The sequence below is a fragment of the Zalophus californianus genome, chromosome 9, assembly GCF_009762305.2.
Source record: "Zalophus californianus isolate mZalCal1 chromosome 9, mZalCal1.pri.v2, whole genome shotgun sequence".
Classification (NCBI taxonomy): Eukaryota; Metazoa; Chordata; class Mammalia; order Carnivora; family Otariidae; genus Zalophus; species Zalophus californianus.
In genome coordinates, this window is record NC_045603.1 from 19000708 (window position 1) to 19020433 (window position 19726).

The 19726-nt window shown below is 42.0% G+C and overlaps 1 protein-coding gene across 3 annotated transcripts in view; it reads left to right on the plus strand.

Annotated features, from left to right (window-relative positions):
• PAH (phenylalanine hydroxylase) overlaps positions 1–19726 on the plus strand; it is a 69599-nt gene that overhangs the window by 46526 nt on the left and 3347 nt on the right. For 2 of the 3 annotated variants that reach the window (XM_027593701.2, XM_027593702.2), the window contains 8 exons: positions 505–572; positions 6322–6518; positions 8661–8796; positions 9865–9934; positions 13530–13586; positions 15466–15561; positions 16022–16155; positions 19564–19679. In XM_027593701.2, coding sequence (XP_027449502.1) covers positions 505–572; positions 6322–6518; positions 8661–8796; positions 9865–9934; positions 13530–13586; positions 15466–15561; positions 16022–16155; positions 19564–19679 — 874 coding nt within the window. The remainder of the gene's footprint in view (positions 1–504; positions 573–6321; positions 6519–8660; positions 8797–9864; positions 9935–13529; positions 13587–15465; positions 15562–16021; positions 16156–19563; positions 19680–19726) is intronic. The other variant, XR_003519880.2, reaches the window with a different exon arrangement.

A 19726-nucleotide genomic window follows, 5' to 3' on the forward strand; every position in this document is an offset into this window, starting at 1 on the left:
GCTCAGCAGGGAGTCTACTTCTCCCTCTCCCTCTGCCTTTCCCCCTGCTTGTGCTATCTCTTTCTCTCTTTCTCAAATAAATAAATAAATAAATATTAAAATAAAAGGTCAGGAAGCAGTTCTAGACACATACCATTTTTAGGTATTTAGTGGATATTATATATTTTTGTCATAGACATCTATCCTAACAGCCTAATTTAGCAAGTTTGCAAGTTAGAAATGCTGTAGATGAGATTTTTTTTTTTAAACCTGTACACCGTTTGCGCTTTGGAATTCCATAGCAGAGAGGCCCACACTGAATTGAAGGTGTTGCTAATAATGTGCCATTCATAATACCTGGTGGGAAAGCTTACCCTTAGTTTCACTGAAACCTTATTTTCAGGGTATAATCTGAGGAAGGAGAGCTGGACTGTCAGAGCTCACGAGCCCCCATTTGAATTGTGCCTAGCTATGCCAGACCTCTCTGCTCAAGCCTTGAAAAATCAAGTGTCTCCTTTCTCCTAGGGTTTTAAAGATCCTGTGTATCGAGCCAGACGAAAGCAGTTTGCTGACATTGCCTACAACTACCGACAGTAAGTCTGCTTTGCTTGTTTGGAGGAAGAAAGAAGAGCACACTCCTAGCTTAACTTTTCCTCGCCCAAGTTTGGAAAATACTAGCATAGAGAGTCCTGTCGTGTGTGTGTGTGTGTGTGTGTGTGTGTGTGTGTGTGTGTGTTTAAACCCTCCCTTTAATAACACATGTTTAAAAAAAATGCTGCTAGACAAAACAAAATTACCCGCTGAGCGGGGGCCCAGCTCTCTCCCAAGCTTTGTTGCGTCCTTATGCACTAACGTCTGAAGTAATTATAAAAGGCCTCAGCCCTGAATAAAACAGCCTCTGGTATTCTCCACATTAAACAGGGAAGAAGGAAAAAGAGAATCATTTACATTCAAGGAGGAGTTGGCTGCTTTACTGAAATAATGAATCATTTGAGATTTCAGATGAGCCCTGCCTCAGTGTTCTACTTTTATCTGATGTGACCCAGCTGCGAAGGGCAATTTTCTGATGAGTTTATTTTTTCTGTCTGGGATTCTACCCTATTTTAGCCAAAGGAAAATGCAAGTATCAAAGATGTCATTTGGGAAGAGAACTGTTCTTGCTGTTTTGAGTCCTCGGGAACCACAGAAATGCTACCATGGGAAATTTAGTATTTGAGGCCCAAGCTCCATTCCTGAGTTAAGGACAGGAGAAAAGACAGGCTCAAGAAGAGACTTGAAACTTGACCAGAGCCCTAAGGGAATTGTACTTGAACAGCTTTGATAGAATATGAGGGAGATAAAGGAGAGGCTAGGGCTCTGTTTACTGGATACAAAGGTACCTACCTTCCAGATGGAAAGACCTCCAGAGAAAATAAGAAAATTCCCTTCTCTGAATGATTCCCGGCAGTGGAAAGATCCAGAACTTTGCTGACCTTGGTTAAATCTAGGCCCATTTGGGCCTTGGCTTGTAACAAGCAGGAATCACAGAACTTGGCAACACCCCGTCCCTATATTTGCTTTAGCATGGTCAGGTGGACACCATCAAATCGGGTGCAGACATGAGCCCTTTTTCAGGTAATAAATAAAAATATATTATATTTATGATCTCCTTGCTATGTCTGGGGCTTTGCTACATGCTTTGCTTCCATGATTTCATTTAGTCTTAGTAATAACTCCCTATGTTTCAGACTGGAAAACTAATGCTCCATGCAGTTAAGTAACTTGCCAAGCTCATATAACTCATAGGTGGCATCATCCAGTTTTGAATTCAGATTTCTTTAACTCCAAAGTATTCTCATCCTCTTCTCTGAGTGCTGGGATTCTCAGAATGAGGAGATCACACTTTTCCATATAAGCCAGGAGCTGCTTAGGAAGTATATTCAGTTATTGCTTGGCTGTTGGGATTTGAAGGAAGAAACTGATCCCCTAACCAGCTTTCCATAAAAATGTTAAACCTAATGAAGAAGCATGGAATTGATTGAATGCCTCACCATCCTGGATGTTTATCAAGTAAGCTAAATGGATTATTGAAAACCATCCATGGGTGGCTGGCTCTCTGCGGAATGTTAGAGATCTTCTAGTCAATTTCTTGATTTTTACAGACGAATCTCAGATGGTTAAGTGATGTGGGCCAAGGTCATGTGGCTAGTAAGGCTGAATTTGTTCTCAAATTCAAAGGCTATGTTTGAAATTGTCTCAGCTTGGTATCTGGCACAGTGGCTTCTCATTATTCAAGGATTACTTGCTTACATTTATTTGAGACTTCCAAATCAATACTTGTGGCACTTCTGTGATCATTCCCAGACATGACAAGAATGGGGAAAAAGTTTGAGTTGCCTGATACACAAGTTTCCAGGTTGAACAAGGCGACACGACTTTCTTTTCTTTTTTTTTAAAAGATTTTATTTATTTATTTGGCAGAGAGATACAGAGAGAGAACAAGTAGGCAGAGAGGCAGGCAGAGGGAGAGGGAGAAGCAGGCTCCCCGCTGAGCAGGGAGCCCGATGCAGGACTCGATCCCAGGACCCTGGGATTATGACCTGAGCCGAAGGCAGCCGCTTAACCGACCGAGCCACCCAGGTGCCCTGCGACACCACTTTCTTATTCCAGCTCTCATCTGTAAACAACTGTTCTTTTTGAGATCTATTTAGATTAGATCCACATTTGCCAATTTTTTGTACTTTTTATTGGCAATTTTGCTGTTTAAGTTGGCCCCGCAGCATGGTGGTGAAGTGCTGTGTGGGGTTCCTAAGTGCAAGAAGGCTGGGATGTGCCTTATGGAGAAAATACATGTGTGTTAGGTAAGCCTCGATCAGGCATGAGTTATAGTGCTGTTGAGTTCAATGTTGATGACTCAACCATATGTACTAAATAAGATTTCTTTATATAAAAGCTCACACAAAACAAGATTAATATTGTCATTTGACTAAAATGTGACCAGAAGCTCATGGGACCCAAGTCCTGGTTTCCTTTTGGACAAATGTTTCAGTGTTCAGATGACTGTATGTAGCATAACTACCGTATATAATGAGAATTGAATGTTTTGAATGTATTCCACTCTCTGCTGGTTTCCCTCCTTCCTTTCTGAGGCTTCTTCTCAGTTCTCCCTGGCCTGTTCATCCCACCCCAGAAGTTGTAATGTCTTTCAGGACTCAACTTTGGCCCTCTTCCTTGCCTTCTGCCACCCTCCATGACAATAGCCCCCACATTCAGATCTCTGGCACTTTCCCATTCATTATTCCACAAGGGGAATAAAGCACAAACTCATGCATCATGAGTCATAGAATCACAGGATATTGATCAGGTGATAAGATATATCTATTAAGTTCCAGAGCCTACCCCAAGAGCAAGATTAACAGACACCATGTCCTCTGGGGGAACACTGGGAAAGACAATGACAAAAGTAACAATAAATACAATAGGTATTACCAAAGTCAAAACTCAGGTGTCATGAGGCCATATCATTAGGAGTTTAAATGTAGACTGAACAAATGGGTCAGCCAGATGTAAAGTTTAGGCTGAGAATTAAAGATTGAGTTGGAATTTATAGCCAAAGAGAATGGGGGTAGTGAATGAAAAGGTGGGTCTGGTTAGCTATGGGGCTTTTGTTTTGAGATGTGAATATTTGGAGTCAGAGTGAATTACTATAGAAAATAAAGAAGCAGCTAAACCTCACCACTGCTAGCTACCCTCTTCTCTGCCCATCTGCTATATAATGCTCTGACTCCCCAGCCCAAGAACATTTAATAAGTCTTAAAACATCAGTTTGAAGAGGCACTGACAAATTACAGTTGTATTTGGGGACACCAAATTATTTGTCTTGTAATAATTACATGAATGGGAGGACCTGGAGTAAAACAATACACCAAGGAGAGGGAAGGCTATGCCAGGTGCTGGGGTATCTCGAATGCCATATTTGGTTGACAGAATAATTCAGAAAAAATGTCTTCTACTTAAAACTTCTTTTTTTGAAGAGGAATCCTAACTGGCTTAACCAGAAATCTCCTTTTTATTTCAAACCAAACTGACACTCTTCCTAAAATATCTTAGTTTATTTTACTTAATGACATCATGACTTGGTAAAAATAATTGATAATTTCTTCAAAGACCAAGGGTCTTATAGAACCTCAGGTCTCTTGATGGAAATAGAAGATGGAATAAAATGTGCTGTGTTTAATTCCTAAGTAGACCATGGAAGTTAGTGTTTATGTGTGTGTGAGAGACAGAAAATTAATTCTGAAATATTTACTATATCCAGGCAACACTTCAGATATGATCTATTTGATTACCATTACAACATTACAAGATAGATTTGATTGTCCTTCCTTATATTGAATGTACATACGGCCCAGAAAGTGGCAATAACTCATTCAGGGTCCCACACACTTCCCTCCCTCCCTCCCTCTCTCTGACTCTAGAGTCCTCTACATTGGCCTTAGTCTCTGGCATTGGTCTCATCTCTCTTGGAGGTGAGCCCAGTGCTACCAGGCTGAAACCCCAACTCAATCAGAGGTTCTATCTCTTTCCAACAGAATCCACACAGGTTTTCTCATTGAGGCTCATTGGCTCTGATTAGGACATGGGCCCATCTCTCAGCCAGTCTCTATGACCAGGGAAATGAGACAGTCTAATTAGCTAGACCTGGTCACATGCCCAGGTGGGAGTGGTGGAGTCTCTTCCCACCTGAGCCTCAGACTGAGAGGGGAGGAGGGTGATTTACTGAAGGAATGAGGAAGGGATATTGAACCCCTAGAACAGCAAATATCAACCAGGGGGACATCTTTGTACCCAGGATGTTACAAAATAGCAAATACCTTTCTTTTTAAATAAGAATCAGTTATAATGATAATTATCCATTACCCAATGGTATTATTGGTCAGCACCAATATTAGGTACTTTATATATAGTATTTCACCTAATTTTCTTCTATACCCTTCAAATAGTTACTTATTAACCCATCTAATAACAGCACAGACTAGGCCTAGAGAGGTTTATTAAATTTCCAGAGACTATCCAGCAGCTAGGAACTGGCAGAGCCAAGTAGTGAACCCATCTCTGTCCATGATCAGAGCCTGCTTTTTCCTTCCAGCAGCTTTTGGCCTTAAAATAATGGTGCATCCTCAGGCAGGGGCTTACCTGATTTTCTTTTCACAATCCCTAATGGTCATTACAGAGTCTTCTGAGGTTGTCCTACTTTCAATTCCTAAGCAAAAATCTGTCATTTTTCCCTAATCCCTGTCCACCTTTCTGGGGAACATACAGTGTCTTTACTTTAATGTCCTTGGATGAGCTACAACTTTGAAAGAGCAGGAAAAACCTACTTTGCAGCCTGAAGATGATCCATAATTCCGAAGTAAACAGTGTTGCCTTGTTCCCAGACACTGTGTACCCTGTTGGGAAATAGGCCTGCAGTGCAAAGAACAGTGACTGGTTTTTAAGGTCAGGCTTTGTTTGATTTTCATTTGTTTTTACTGTTGAGAACACAGCTTATTCTTAGATGTTTTTCAAAAAGATCTTTCGAACTAATGAGTCTCAAGCTATACTATGTCCTCTGGGAGCTTATTGGAATCCAGATGCCTTGGCTTTCCTGTCCCAAAAGATTCAGGATCTGTGGGGCAAGGTCCAACACATGTACTTTAACCAGTTCCCTGTAGTTCTGTTGTGTCACAGCAGAAGATGTTGCATAAGTGGATCTTATACCTAGCCTGCATTTAAATACCGTTACAGCTTCCTAAGGTCAGAAATATCAAATCCAGCAAGTGCATGCCCACTAAAAGGGTCTCAAACTCATGGTCCACAAATTAGATCCACTTTATCCCACAGATATAATTACATTAGTTGACACAATACAACACATGATATTGCTTTACTTGAACTTGAATGCCTTTGTTTAGAAAGAGGATGCATTCATCAGTTGTCTTGGCTCTCACCCTCTTATTGTCCATACCTGCTACTTTACCCATTTATGTTACCTGCTGGGTCCCTGAAGTTAAGTGAACTTCCACCCTAGGTAAATAATTGGAGAGATAGGGGAACAGAAAGGCCAAGTGATTTTCCAAAGTGAGGACAAATTTTTGGTGTGGTAGGTGAGTTGAGAGCTTGTATCATTGCTTAACCAAATTACATGAATGTTTCCTATATCATGAAATAGAGTTTTCCTCTTTCAAATAACTTATGAAATTCCCTGCAGTCCAGGTGACAGCAGCTCAGAGACTCTGCACCTCTCTCTCTCTGCTAATGCTCCTTCTTCCTCTTCTTTACACCTGCCCTGCTGGACACAAATATTTCACGCCTGTATTCTAGTGGTCAGCCCATACCTCAAGTGGAATACACGGAGGAAGAAAAGAATACATGGGGGATGGTATTCAGGACCCTGAAGTCCTTGTATAAAACCCATGCTTGCTACGAGCACAATCACATCTTCCCACTTCTGGAAAAGTACTGTGGCTTCCGCGAAGATAACATTCCCCAGCTGGAAGAGGTTTCTCAATTTCTGCAGAGTAAGTCCACTTCAGGGACAAAAGGGGAGGAGGGGGAGGGAAGGGAAAGGGAAGAAAGTAAATTGAGGCTAGTGTGACTGTGTTTGTGGTAATGCATGCAGGTTGAGTCTCCGAAAAACATTTCACTGCTGTGTTCCGTCTCACGACTAGCTTCCACTGTTCGTCCCACTGTCATCCAAGACAAGGCATCATGTATGGATTTTGCCATATCCATGTCTCTGAAAAACACTTTTTCCCATACTCAAAGCCCCTGGTGCCCAGGCAAGGCTCTCCTTGTAGTTCCTGCTGTGTTGTGAGATGGCTGCAGTGTGCATTTGTATAAGAAATGTGCTCTTTGTGACAATGCCAAGAGCCCCGAGCTCTAAGTCTGTGCATCCAACTGGTATGAATCTTGCTTTGACCCTCTCTATTTGGGGAAAACTGCCTCCGTTTAGTCATCTGTCAAATAGACTATCTCTTAGGGAAATTGTGGGAATGAAATAAGACATTGCAAGTGAAAACACCCAGCGTGGTGCTACATATACAATAGGTGCTCAGTGAATTGGGGTTGAATTGGAATCTGAGTAACTCTGTGGGGAAATACATTATTGGGATGACTGGCTTCTGCACATCATTTCCAAGTGAGATAAGTATTTTCCTTTCTGCCAGGAGGCATCAATTCAGCAAAACCAAAATAAAACTATCAGCTAACACATATTAAACACTTAGTATGTGCCAGGTAGAATGAGAGAAAGTAGGAAGACAGATCACAGGTTTATAGAAATGAAGAAGTTTCTATGCCTCTGAGCTATATGGAGATGGTATGGTCGGCTCTGGGGAAGGAGCCAGGGAAATTATGTGGCAAGGAGAAAAATGGTAGCTGGGTTAGACTGGGGATGGGTTAGATGACCTTTCAGGTCCCTTCTATTTGGACAGTCTCTACGTATCAGATAAAGAGGGGAATGAGAGGCCAAGTGGAGTCAATTTCAGCCTGAAGTTCCAGGGAACATAGGCACAGGGGCAAGGATGTCCTAAAGACATTCTCTGGCTAATTATTCATGTTTCCATGGCCAATAGTGAGATAATAAAATGGTAATACTAGCAGCCAGAGCGTTATAGAGAAGTAACTAAGGAATAGACTTTGAAGACAGACTGATTGTAGTTGTGACCTTGGACAAGAACTTTAACTTCTCTGTGTCTCAGCTTCCCCATCTGTAAAGTGGAAATAATATGAGCATCTACCTCATAGGGTTATTAGGAGAACTAGTTAGTATTTATAAAGCATGTAGAACAGTGTCTGACATATGGTGGGCAGTATATAGTGTTAGCTATCATCATCATTGTCATCATCGTCATTATCACTGTGATTATTATTCTCCTTCCAAGTTTGAAACAAATTGAGAGCCAGAAATAGGAACCAGAGAGAGGATAAAAAAATCAGCTTTATTACTGATAAAAGCTACTTGGAGATGTGGTGTGGCTGTACAAACAAAATGGACTTTCTAATATTTCACCTCTGAATTATGTAAACTTTTTTTACCAATTCACTGGTGAAGTGTATATTCTATTGCATGGCCCAGAGCAGACCAGAATGTGCTCCTCTGTGGGCAGTCAGGAGAGAAAGGACCAAAGGGATCAAATGAGAATATTCATTTTCTCTTCCCAAATGCTCCAATGCAGAGAAGTCCTTGCTCTTTCTGTGGCGTAGTGTGTGAAGGACAGTAGAGAAGCTGGAAGTGTTCCTCTTATACTCTTTCCTTCTGGAAGTGGAATGAAAACCCTCCCCACTCTAGAGACATGAGAAATAAGGAATGAATGTTTCATCCTAATAAACAATAATGAAAGCTAAGTTTATTATATACTCCAATGTGCTAGGCTCTGTGCGAAGTATTTTATATTTATTAGCTCATTTGATTCTTGGAATAACCCTAGTGAATATCTATCCACATTTTGCAGAGGAGGAAATGAGGCTCAGAGAAATGAAGTTACTTGATCCAAATCACCCAGGTACAAGGTGTAGAGGCAGAGATGTGAAGCCAAGTCTACTTGGTACCAATACCCATGCTGCTAGATGGTTGGGAGTATTGCTTTCCTACCTAACAGTCTTCAGGCACCTCTGGCTCTGCCATGATAGGCTTTGAGTTTTCTTTCTCTGCTTTGCAGCTTGCACTGGATTCCGCCTCCGACCTGTGGCTGGCCTACTTTCCTCTCGGGATTTCTTGGGTGGCCTGGCCTTCCGAGTTTTCCACTGCACTCAGTACATCAGACATGGGTCCAAACCCATGTATACCCCTGAACCGTGAGTATTCTTCTCCTGCTACCAGTATCCAACCACAGTGAATGCCATTGCTCACTGCTCCAGGAATGAGGTTTGGGTTCATGGAAGGCTGATCCACAGGACTAGTTTTCTGGATGGTTTGATGGTAGCACAAAGAGAGAGATCATCTCTCCAGGGTATTTTCTCTGTCCAGTAGACCATACTGATTGGAAATTTGGGCATCTTGTGAACCACACATTCAGATCTCCCCTGGCCATGGGAATAAGAAGTCACAGTCAAGCTCCAAAGGGTTTATAAGAGTCAGAACTATGATGTTCCAAATGCGAACAGGAACAACTGGTGGCCAAAGTAACTCAATAACTTCAGAATACACATCTAGATGATTATAATCTTCTTATGTCTAGATGCAAGTTGTCTGCAGATAGAGAATGGCTGGCCACTGTGCCCCTTATGTTGGCATTTAGCCATCTTCTTAATCAAATAGGACTTATGCAATTTATAAAAAAGTCAGTAGGATGCCCAAAATGATTTTTTTCCTGTCCACAAAGTTTATAACTACAAATCAGAAAAACCTATTCCTAATGAACTTGGCACATAATGTGTTAAATAAATGTAAATTTTCTTCTCTGACTATTGCCCCCCTCTAGAATAAGAAAAGAACAGCACTATTTTTTTTATTTAATTTTTATTTCTTCTGGGAAATACCTGAGCACATTGCATCTGCCCAAGATGTCAATACCAAGATGAAGACTTGGGATGGGAAATGTTCATGACCCACAGCTTGCTCAGGTGTATAGGAGGAAGTCCATAGGAATTTGGCTCTTCTGTTCTGCATCCCACTGAGCATACACTTAAGACCCCCTGGCTGTTGCTCTGACTTGCTCCTTACTTTTCTTTCCCCTTCTTCCTTTTCTTTTGTACCTTGCCTCATCTGATCGCAGACTTTACATACCACTTATGCTTGGGAATGAGGTCTTAAATTGAATGGCTCACTTCCTTTCTACCGGCTCATTTCTCATATAGAAAGACTGAGTCTGATTTGGCTTATAACCCTCCTTACTTCCAAGCTCTGTGCTTTCTGTCTTTCAGTGACATCTGCCATGAGTTGTTGGGACACGTGCCCTTGTTTTCAGATCGCAGCTTTGCCCAGTTTTCCCAGGTGAGGAATGGATCCTTTTGGCCTATTAATTATACGACTGAGACCTAGATTGCTTAAGTGAATTGAATCTATGGAGGGACCCTTGTGTCCTAGGCAAGGTTAGAAACCAGATACAGTTCTGTGATCCCACAAGAGACGGGCATATGGTCCCATGGAGATGGCTAAATACCCATTCCAGGGATCACAACATGGGGGTGGTGAATCACTCGTCCTCTGAATTATATATGTGCTGTTGAATTTGCTAATCTCAGTTGTCCTACCGGGTTTAGTTTAAGAGCCTTTTCATCCAAGAAAGCCTGCCTGATCCCCACATAAAAATAACCTTACCTTCTTCCAAGTTCTCCTGGCACCTTTCCCCTCCTCTTTAGGGCCTTGCCATTTCCTACCTTGTCAGGCAGTCATTTTTGTATATGCTTTATTTAAATAAGAAAATATTTGCTGAGAATCCGATCCCAATAGCCCAACTCATAGTTGGCAAGAAAACTGATGTGTCAAATGTCTTGCCATTATCATCAAAGCAACAGGCTAGCCTTGATTCCTGTATTACAGTGGTGAGTTTTTACATGGGAGAAAGAATCCTAGTAATTCCTTCAGAGCACTGAGAGGCTAAACCATGGTTGGGTAGCTGGGATCATGGGAAAGTTGAATGAAGCACCCACACAACCCCACCCTGCCACCAACCAGCTGTGTGACCTGTTTCCACAAATGAGAATCAATAGAAACCTTTGACTGCCAATCTTCTTCCTCATAGGGAAGGATAAAGATCAAATGGAATGAGTCATAAGCAAATACTGCAGCAAATATGAATTTCAGAGTAATGGGATTGTGTATGAATTTTATAAGCCTTTTCCCTCAGCTGGAAGAAATAAATACTTTCACTGTTGATTGAAGAGGTTACCACTTAATATCTGAAACAAACAAACAAACAAACTGTTGCTTTTATGTGGGGTTTTGGGAACTGTGGTGTTTAGAGATTGTTGGACTTTTACAAGTGGAGTGTTTGGGGATTAGCTGAACTTTAACTCGGAAGTATCACCATTGGACTGAGGCTATTGTTGACTGGCTAACTTTCAGGAGCATGGTTCCTTCTGTCAAGATGTCATTAATTGCTTGAGACAGCTTTAAAACTGGGATTTGTTCCTATGGCCAAAGAATTATCAGTGATTTCCTTAGAGAATAGGAACTTTTTATTCTCACTACCAGAAGCTATTCTGCTTGGTCAGAGGCTAAGTGACAATCCTCCTTAAGCCATTTCCATTTGGGGGAGACCCCCAGAGGAGGGTACAATTACCTGAGTCAACAGATGGATGCTACTGGGCCATCAGTGTCACACAGCTCCAACTTACACCTGGACAGTCCCAAGGCAGGGTGTCATTTTGAAAGTTCCCTGAGCACATTCTTTTTGGATCTAAAAGGAGGACTTCCTTCCCACTAGAGTGCAAGATGGGATGGGGATGAAACACAGAGAAATCTTGGGACCCCTTGTTTTAGGTAAGCTTTGGGCTCACAAAGAATGGTGACCATGAGAACAGAGCACTATTTCAATGTCTTCTGTTAGAGTATGGCATGCCTGGATAGGATGGCTGGAACAGAGATGGGGGCAGGGGCAAGAGAGGAGAGCCAAGCTGTTTGAATTTTGTTCACTCTAACTCAGCATTTTCTCAGTATATAATATGAGCCAGGTTCTGAGTTTGGCCCAGTGAGTGATACAGATATGAAGACCATGTAGTCTCTTGCTTCAAAGTAAGCCCACTCCTTAGTCCTTCTCTGTCTACGCCAATTACTTTGATTATCTCACCCAAACTCACAGTGTTAAATATCATCTCTATCCTGCTGACAAACACATTAATATCTTCAGCCCAGACCTGTGTTCCCAAACTCAGACTTATGTATCCAAGCACCTACTCAATCTTTCCACTTGGATGTCTATTACATATCTGTATTCATCCTGTCCAAAACTGAATTCCTGATCTTCCCATTCAAGCCTTCTCCAACCACAGCCCTCCCTATGGTAACCATAGGTATGGTATGGTTCATGGTAACTCCAGCCTTTCGGTTGCTCAAACCAAAAACACTTAGGGGACATTATTGGCTTCTTTTTCAAATACACGTAACCAATCTGTCTAAAAGTTGTATGTGTTTTCCCTTCAAAATATGTGTAGAATCTGACCATTGTCCATCACATCAACTGCTACCAAGCTGGTCTCAGCCACTATTGTTTCTCACCCTGGGGACTGTGGTAGCCTCCTAACTGGTCTATCTGCCTCTACTCTTGATCCCCTACGGTCTGTTCTCACGTAGCAGCCAGAGTAAATCTTGGATGACATAAATTAGGCCTTACCACTTCTTTGCTCAAAACCTTGCAGTGGCTCCCATTTCACTGAAAGGAAAATCGTAAACCTAAAATAGCCAAAAAATGTTCTATATGACTGAGCTCCAGATCCCTCTTTGGTACCACCTGCCACTCTCCCCACTCTTATTCTGTTCTAGCCATACTGGTCTCTCCCTGTTATTTGAACCTACTGACATTTCTCCTCCTTAGAGAGCTTTATCACTGGCTATACATGTGGCTTATACGATGATCTTCCCTCACACGTCAGCAGAGCCAACAACCTCACTTCTATCAAGTCTTTGGTCAAATATCATCTTCTCAATGATGCCTGCTCTGAAACCCTATTCAAAATTGCAGCCCCCCCCCACCCGTTCTCCTGGCACTCCCACTTCCCCTTGTCCCTTTCTTCTTTTGTTTCTTCTTTCCAAATAACTTATACTATATACCTTTTATATATATACTATATATATATACCTAATATATATAGGTATATATATACCTAATAAGCATAAGTATATGCTTATTATTTATTGTCTGCCTTAAATGTAAACACCATGATGTCCAGGACCTTTCTTGCTTTTGTATACTGCCAACTATATAGAAGGCATTCAATAAACATTTTGGAGTGAATAAATGTATATAGTAGGGAAAACAAATATATTTATTTGTGTATATGCACTGTCTGATACAAAGCAGGCAGGAGCAAATGTTGTAAAAGGGACAAAGACAAAGAGACCACTAGGGGAATTCTGTAATTGGAGCTGTGATGAGAAGTGGTCCATAGCATTTCAGACTCTCTAGCTAGTATTTACCTGGATGGATGTCAAGCATTTCTCAGCAATTCTCCAGTGGTATCTTCATGATACATGATTAAGACACTCATCTTATATTCCAGGAATGTTCTGCTTGAGCTATGGGAGAATAATCACTGAGCTGGAATCAAGGAATGAAACTTTAGACACAACCTACTGTGTGACCTTGAGTAGTTCAGTTCCCTTCTCTGTGCCTCAGCTTTCTCATTTGTAAAGTAAATACAAAAGACCAAGTGATGAAGTAAGGTTTTCCTGCTCTAGAGATCTATGATTCTATGATGTGTGACTAGGGAAGACCTAACAGAATAATCAGGGTCTATCCGGGCCCTTCTGAAGGCATCTGGTCACCCATCACCTTCCTGTGGTCAAGTACAAGGTTGGAGCTGAGGGTGAAGTTTGAAGTTAGGCAGAGCCCAGCCATTCCAGTGACTCTGTTTCTCTACAATTACAGGAAATTGGCCTTGCCTCTCTGGGTGCACCTGATGAGTACATTGAGAAACTCGCCACAGTAAGTTCCCTCTGCCTCTGGTGGATAATGAGAGTGCAATAGGCTGTAGCCCTCAGATCTTCAAAGCTTTGATCCTCCCCTGAAATCCAGGTCATCTGGGGGAAAATATCAGAATATGCTGACTTACATTTACACAAGTGAAATTTCACATTTTGATTTTTCCTTAATGGTCTGATTTTGAAATCAGCTACATGCAAATGTTTACATGTAAACATTTGATTTGTTCAAGTATCTTAAACAGGAATAGGCTGTAATGATAGCCCTTGAGAACCTTTGGGCATAAAGTGTGTTGGGGGGGAATAACCTGGATTCATGACTTTTAAGAGGAAATATTTACACCCCTCCTTTGTGCTGGAGCCAGCATTAGGATCTTTCCTTTATTAGACACAAGATTATCAAACACTTATCAAACACTTCCCTCTCCCCAGTGAATGTGATGACACTCATCCATTGAATAATGGACTCAGCAACTCTTCACAGTAGGGGTTTTTTCCCTACAGACTCCTTTCCAACTTGAGTTTATCCCTCCCCAGTGTCTGAGTCACATTTCTTACAATGTGTTCAGCCTGGAAGATGAAAAATAAAGCTTTGTAAGGAATTAAGGGACACAAATGAATGCAAATTTATCAATAAGCTGTATCAGTTTAGAAGTTTATGAAATCAGTTTATCAGAAGAGCAAAAACTTCCAGAAGTTTCTTTCTCACTGACCAGCTGCTCTGTGCCCCTGGGCAAGCGGCTTTTGCTTCCTCATCTCTAAAAATGGTTATATTAGTTTATATTCTGCCCACCTAAAAAGCATATCATAAGGGTTAACATCTGAAGAGTTAAGTGTGTGTGAACATAAATTTTTAAATGTCAGATTCTATATAGATGTAAGAAGCAGCTTTCAAAGAAATTGAAGATCTTGGAATCTCTCACTTGTAGGAAGAAAACAGACTAAGAACTCAGAGCATCATGTTACCTGCTATGACAATGATAAAAGTACTCATTGCCAACGTAACTTCTCAAAAAACAAAAACAAAAACCTTACTATTGATACACTGGGCTGGGAACAGCTCTAGGTTCTTGCTCTGCCTTTGATTTGCTATGCAACTGGATGCATATTGCTTGACCTCTCTGGGCTGAAAACACATCATCTGTACGTGAGGAGGTCAGACTGATTAAGCTGACAGCCTTCCCAAGTTTCACATTCTCTAGTGCAATAAACAGACTTACCTCATAACCCATCCCTAATTCTCTAAGACCATGACTGTCTCCAGCATCTAACTGGGCCTAAGGTTTCTCTTGGCCCTGGTCAGTAGGGTTATGCCAGAATTCCAGGATCACCTTCCCCAGGCCAGGCATCTAGGACATGTTGGACTGGGAGCTGTTTAAAGAAAAGGACTTGGTTATTTGAGGAGGATAAGTGCAGTTGTTGGCAGTACATCAGAAACACCCCAAGTTTTAGCATGAATGGCAGGATGCCCTCAATGATTTTATCACTACCTGATCTCCTACCTCCCGTGACTGAGCTTGATGGGTTTGCATGGTAAGTCTGACAAACTAAAGGGAATATCTCATTATAGTTAATGCCACAGAGAAGAAAGCAAAAGGAGTTGAGGAATTCCGGTCACCTAGATTTACCTTTTGGGGGTATCTTCTTGGGGCTTCCTCAGTACTCCCTCTCTGCTTCTTATCACATCTTACATTTGGCCAACTCTTGATTCAACCAGTGACTGGATAGAGTAAGACAGAACACAGAGAAGTGACTCCAGGTCATGGTAATTCAGAGAACAGACCTGTACAAATGCCCACCTGGGCAGTCCTGTCCTTAGCCCTGGGGCATCTGCTGCCTTTCCCTTCCTTGGGGTGTGCTCTCAACTTCACTTTCCATTCCAGATTTACTGGTTTACTGTGGAGTTTGGCCTCTGCAAACAAGGAGACTCCATAAAGGTGTATGGTGCTGGGCTCCTGTCATCTTTTGGTGAATTACAGGTATGACCCCATTAATACCCATTTTGAGATTCAAACCGGGGGTTAATCCTCAAATGATTGGTACCTTAGCAGCTCTGATTTGTTCATGACTTTGGGTGTTAGATGTAGAAATTGAACTGCAAGTACACAAGTCAACAAAACAGAAGGGCCTCCCAATCCCAAGGCTGAACTGTGCATACAGATGTATGCAAATCCATGTGGTTGGCTCTCACATCCTCTATTGATCATCTCACATGAAAATGGCTAGAGGGAATTACTCCTTTCTAGCCGGACTGTAGGTTTTAGATGGGCTGTGAGGGTAGGATCTAGTATATGTGAAATGATTTAGTTTACTGCATTTGCACTGGGGTGTGGAAGGAATCAGGATGAGATGGGAGAAGGTGCACAAACAGCCTATGGGAGGCAACAGGAATCACTGACCCAGACTTACCTGTGAAAACTTTCCACTTGCTGCCTGCAGTACTGCTTGTCTGGCAAGCCAAAGCTCCTCCCCCTGGAGCTGGAGAAGACAGCCATCCAGGAGTACACCGTCACAGAGTTCCAGCCCCTCTATTATGTGGCTGAGAGTTTTAATGATGCAAAGGAGAAAGTGAGGTGAGGTAGTGACCAAGGTGGGTCAAAAGATCTTGGGGCCTCCTGATTTGGTCTGATGCCGTTGATCTGTATGTGGTTGTCCAGGAGAGTGGACTCCAAGCTTATAGCAACAGTGTGCAGCAGACAGAGCCTCCCCACCCTTGTCCCTTTCCACTTTATGTTTGGGAGGGGTTCCTTAGCGGGACCCCATTTCACAGATTATTGTCTGGACCTGTTGACCCCTGCAGACAATTCTGCCACTGGATCCTTGTTTTAATGTAGCCACTAAGCCCAGACACTGAACTCTCTCTTGTGTACAGAGTAGCCACAGAAGGTCACCAACAAATCATTCCTAGGATTCTTCTAACCTGGGGGAATTCCTTGTTCACTTTATTCTCCCAACACCTGCATAATTCACCCCCTCAACTCCTTCAAATCTTCACCCACATTTAACCTTCTCTGTGTGTCTTTCTCTAACTAACCAACTTACTTAATATCCCTACCCAGCCCCATCCCCACACTCCTTACCCCCTTCTGCAATTTATTTTTCTCTTAAGCACCTGCTAATGTTTAATATATTGTATGATTTAAGCTTCATTTGGGTAGGAATTTTTGTCCTTTTTGTTTTCCTGTTCTTTCTGCAGTCTCTGGAAAAGTGCCTGATACATAGTGAGCATGCAATAAGTAACAAGCAAGTGCGTCAATCTCAGAGACAATCCAGCAAAAGGCTGATGGAGATGGAAAGCTATCAGGACTCAGATTCTCAGCCCACTGAGCTGACAGCCCTGTCTATAATCCGCTTGAGGAATCTGCTCCCAGCAAGAGACAGGCCAGGCAGAGGGTCTACCTGGACATGGCTATCCTGATACCCAGTGTTTGTTACCACTTTTTGTTTTATATCTTATCCATGAGGGATGATAGACATAGATACATAGGTTTCTGGGATCCCATGAAGCTGGGTATGCCAGCTTCCACTGTGTTGAGCTTAGGTGATAGAAGCTAAAATGCTTGCCCACAGGTCCACATGGTTTGGCCTAAAATGTCTCCCTTTCTCTTATCTCTCCAGGGCCTTCAAGTTCTTTCAGTTATTCATTTCTAGTTATTTCCTAAATCTCCTCTCCTTACTGGGAGCATAGCCTTCCTCTAGCCCCAAAAGTTTCCTCTCTGCCATTTCTGGGACCCTTTTGGGGTTATGGATTTCAGTGGTTTTGTGCAATATCTCTCCTGGGTAATAATAATCAGAAGAAGAAAGAAGAAGAAGAAAGAAGAAGAAAGAAAGGAAAGAAGAAGAAGAAAGAAGAGAAGAAAGAAAAAGAAGAGGAAGAAGAAGAAAGAGAAGAAAGAAGAAGAGAAGAAAGAAGAAGAAAGAAAGAAAAGGAGAAGAAGAAGAAGAAGAAGAAGAAGAAGAAGAAGAAGAAGAAGAAGAAGAAGAAGAAAGAGAAGAAAGAAGAAGAAGAGAAGAAAAAAGAAGAAGAAGAAGAAGAAGGAGAAGGAGAAGGAGAAGGAAGAAGAAGATTAAATGCGTAACACCTCTTATGTACCAAATACCAAATGTTCTAAGTGTTTTTCATGTATTGATTCATTTAAACTTCAAATAAGACTATGAAGTTTGCAAGTGGGGTTCAGAAGCATAGAAAGGGTAAGAGACTCACCCAGGTTCATACAGCTGGTAAGTGGCTGACCCAGGGTTTGGACCCAGGCAGTGGTGCTCAAACCAGGATCTATCAAACCAGGATCACATTTAAATGCGCCCTCCTGGTGATGACTTTCTAACCCAGGAAGTGATCAGTCCCAGACCAGCAGAGAAGAGCTTTCCAGAACCCAGACTTTTTGGGCCTTTGAAATCCCACCCGCTCTGTCAGTACCCACAGCCCAGAGGAGACACCCACAAAAACTCCATCCTGCTGAGAGGTGACTCACAGAGTCAAAGGGAATGCTGAAAAACAGGGTTCAGAAAAGGAAGGGATTCTCTCAGAGCCTCCCAGCTAAGACAAACCAGCTTCAACCATTTTCAGTTTCAAGATTCAAGTTCTAGGCAGAAAGAAACAATGCTGAGTGGGTCATGTGCCCACTCCCTGGGGGTGGGCCTGAGACTGACTGCTTAGATGAACCCCTCTCTTGGCATAGAGGCAGATTGCCCAAAGCAAAGATGAGGTAAACTATAGGAATAAGAGGGAAGAGGTGCAGAGCGAGCCAAATCACAGACATGCATTACATGCTTCATGTCACCAGTGGGATTGAGAAAGCTCTTTTCAGAGAAGTAGAGGTGGAGAGACATACTTAACCATTTTTTCTTCTTGAGTCCCCAGTCACTAATGAAAGAGAACAGCTAACACTCATGTAGCACTTACTCTATACTATAACAGCACTTGCTATGACCCTCTCAGGTAGTACTGCTCTGTTCCAGTTTTATAGAGGAATGAGGACACCGAGGTGCAGCCTGCAAGGGCTGTCATTGGCAGAGGCAAGGTTTGAGCCCAGTGCCTGGCTCTGGAACTTGGGTTTCCAGCCATGATGATCCACCACTCTTGCCAAACTTGGAGAGCCCACTAGTTTCCCTTAGAATTGTCTTCTCAGTATGGCAGATTCAACTCTCACCAGAAGCCAACTTAGAAATATCATTTGTGATGCCATTGCATTTTATAGGTTATTGGGGGATATCTTATTAGTTGCATTGCTTAATGTCCCTCATAAGGCCCTCCTGGTACATTCTTCCTAAACCCAGGAGTAATGAATGCATCAAGAAGGCAAAGAAGTGAAGAGCCCAGGCCAGAGTCAGACTACCCAAAAAAGGTTCCAGCTGCACAATTTATTGCCAGTATGTCCTTGGTAGTCATTGAATCTTCCTAAACTTCAGTTTTCTCATCAGTAAAATAGGGATAGTAATAGTACCTTCCTTCTAAGGTTTTTATGAAGATTAAGTTAGGAATGATAGTTGTAAAAAGTATAGAACAATTAGGACCTCACATAGTTCTTGGTACATTGGAGGCACTCAATTCATGTTAAGTTTCATTAATAACATAGTGTTTTCTTCCATTCTTGAAAGCTATGTTTCCCTCCTTGTATTGATTTCCAAGCATCTTGGAGCTTATTTTTTCTATAGCATTCTTTGGCTAGATTTGTTTGCTCTTTTGATTTTATTTAATGGTAAGAATTTTAGCCTTAATGTATTCTGTGCTTTTATTGTAAGCTCTCTCTGTCATTTTGGAGGTGGGTAACTAAATAAGTATGTGCCTATGTGTGTTTGTATATATACCTAGACACATACAAAGCACACAAGGCTTCCCAAGAGGAGGATCTCACTAATTCCATTTCACTTCTCAGAGCCCCTGTTCTGGTGAGATTGAAGTGAAATGCTATTGAGAAATCTTTTAGAATTATTTTTCCCTGAATGGTGCCCTTTAATGAGCTTTGTGGATTTGGTTTCAGGAACTTTGCTGCTACAATCCCACGGCCCTTCTCAGTTTGTTATGACCCATACACTCAAAGGATTGAGGTCTTGGACAATACACAGCAACTTAAGATTTTGGCCGACTCCATCAATAGTAAGTAACTTACACCTCAGGAGGCCACTCTCTTTACCAGAAATAGA